Source organism: Myotis davidii, unplaced genomic scaffold (assembly GCF_000327345.1).
Source record: "Myotis davidii unplaced genomic scaffold, ASM32734v1 scaffold640, whole genome shotgun sequence".
In the NCBI taxonomy this organism is placed as follows: domain Eukaryota; kingdom Metazoa; phylum Chordata; class Mammalia; order Chiroptera; family Vespertilionidae; genus Myotis; species Myotis davidii.
In genome coordinates this window covers 252,388-254,919 of record NW_006292345.1, presented here as the reverse complement: position 1 = coordinate 254,919, position 2,532 = coordinate 252,388, and the positions used below count along the sequence as shown (strand labels likewise).

Below are 2,532 nucleotides of genomic sequence, written 5' to 3'. Positions count from 1 at the left end.
GGTGGCGCCCCATCGCCCCAATCGGCCCTGCTCTGAGCCCGACCAGGGGCTGCACCTAGGGATCGGGCCTGCCCTCTGCCACCCGGGAGCAGGCCTAAGCCAGTAGGGGATTATCTCCCGAGGGGTCCCAGACTGCGAGAGGGCACAGGCCAGGCTGAGGGACCCCCACTTCCCCCTGAGTGTGCAAATTTTTGTGCACCGGGCCTCTAGTTCTATAATAAAAGCATAATATGCAAATCAACCGAACTGCACTGAATGACCACGCTATGACACCCCCTGGCGCCAGGCCATCCAAGGCAGGTGCGATGCGATTGGTCAGGGACCCCGCCATTGCCCCATGATCAACCCGCAGAGGAAGGCCCAGGTCATCAGCCAGTGGGGGGATCAATCAGGGGGCTCCACGATTGCCCCAAAGAAGGAGGCCCAGGCTACCCTGCAGCAGCAGGCTCTGCAGGGGGATGGATTGCGGGGCTCCGGGACTGCAAGAGGGCGCATTCCGAGGGACAACCCCCCTCCCCCCCCCCCCCCGCCCCAGTGCATGAATTTCGGGCACAGGGTCTTTAGTCTTTTAATAGGCAGCCATTATTGTAAGTGAAAAAATGTGTATTCTACTACTGTAGCTCCTTACTAAATTTTGGAATCCCAGAGAATTAAGAGAGTAATATACTCAGCAAACTACAAATGCTAAATCTTTTTCCAGGGATCACCTTGCTAACATAATTGTCTATTTCTCAAAGAGAAAAGGCAGTTCAAATTTTTTAAAAGTGTCAAATCAAATGTATATATCACAAATACAGACTTAAACTTTAATGGCTAACTAGTTTTAAAACGACCTCTTCAATGGACGTTCAACCATTTCACTGTTAAAGAGAGCAATATTCAATATACAATCCATACTTTGAATTTGACTCGTTACATACTATATCCTATCACAACTTAAAATTTACCAAGACACACACTAAAGTTTTGTTTGAAGCAAAGTATTTATTTTGTTTTACAATTATTTGGCTGAACCAATCAAAGGAAACTAGTTTCTCTTAGCTAAGTTGGGCAATGGAACTTGAGAAAAGAAAGCAACATAAATGAATATGATTCCTAATTCATGCAACCCATAGAAAACCCCCAGCCATCAGACATCAGACATTCCTAACAGCACAGAAAGGACATAAATTATATCACAATTATTTGTGATTAACCATGTTTTTTTCGCCTTGTATTTCAAATACTACAACAAAACTGGTGTGGAAAATGAGCAACTAACTTTTCCTAGGGTTATCAGGAGGGATCATACTCCCAGTTGTAACCACTATCCAAGGACACAGCTCGACTGCTGGATGGGAATGTGTAGAAACTCAGTAATTGCTCCAAAGGTAAACACAACCTTGTTTTTTCTTTTCTTTTAAGTTTTGTTTTCTTTTTGCTGTCATATTACAAAGAACTCAACCTACTCCCCTAAAAGGTACATTTGTTTTAAAAAGGTCAAGAGAGAGCCAATAACTCCATTAGAGAGGTGAGAATCTCTTTTCCCCCCTTTACTTGCCCTGGCCAAACATTTCACCTCTTTCCTGCAGCAAAATACCAGAAGAATAGGGAAGGTCACAGGAGCAGGATGAAAACATCCTGGCCATAATAACCCTCCCAGCCCCCAAATCCTAGGAAGCCTTAATATTTTCCTATCCTTAATCCCACCCAGAGCAAGACTCATGATTAACCCCACCCCTGAACACAGTCCCCATTTCAGTCCCTATCTTCCCCAGCTTGTCCTCAAATCAGCTTTTCTAAGGATTTGTTAAGTAAATGAGCTAAGGAATAAAACAAAGACAGACTTTGGGGCCGAAGGTAGGTCAGCCTTGCAGGGTACTAAAGGGGAGAGCAGATGCGGTAAAGAAAACACTTGAAAAGAACTAAGGAAGGTCCAAGGACTCGTGAACGGACTGTGCCGTGGAAGTCCAGACCGGCGGATAAAATCAGAAAGGCACGGAGAACGGAAGAAAACTAGGAAAGACATTTTGGGAGCACAGCAGATGCGCTCCCTCTGGTGTTGAAGGATCCGCAGTCAAATCCGAGAAGCGCCGCGTCTAGATGACAAGGGCTGACTCTGCACCCGCCCCGGACGCCCTCCGCAGTCCCGCACAGCGTCCAAGGTTCCCCAGCTTTGTCCCCTTCCCACGCCCGCAGCCTGGCCCAAGCGGGTAGGGTGCAAACTGGGTAACGAGGGCCAGCGGGGCCACCTCCCCTGACTCCCGCTTCCCGCACTACCCCTCCCGCACGCCGTCCGGCCCGGACTCCGCGCCTACCTGTAGCACCAGCGGCTCGGGGTTGAAGGCCAGGGTCAGCAGCAACTGCATGCGCTCCGAGTCCTTGAGATTGCGGAGCAGGAAGCTGCCCGAGTCCTTGGTCTCGGCGTAGCGGCGCACTAGGCGGTCGAGCAGGCGCTGTGAGGGGCAGTGCACCAGGTCGGACCAACCCTCCACAGCCTCGGGCGTGAGCAGCCTCACGTCGCCATTCAGGCGCGCGAACTCCGTGCGCGGC

At 49.8% G+C, this 2,532-nt stretch overlaps 1 protein-coding gene across 1 annotated transcript in view; it reads right to left on the bottom strand.

Moving 5' to 3' along the window:
* Positions 1–2,532, bottom strand: part of LOC102762076 (chromosome unknown open reading frame, human C3orf58) — a 75,168-nt gene that overhangs the window by 52,101 nt on the left and 20,535 nt on the right. The window contains exon 2 of the mRNA XM_006765876.2: positions 2,298–2,530. Within this exon, the coding sequence (XP_006765939.1) occupies positions 2,298–2,530 (233 nt within the window). The remainder of the gene's footprint in view (positions 1–2,297; positions 2,531–2,532) is intronic.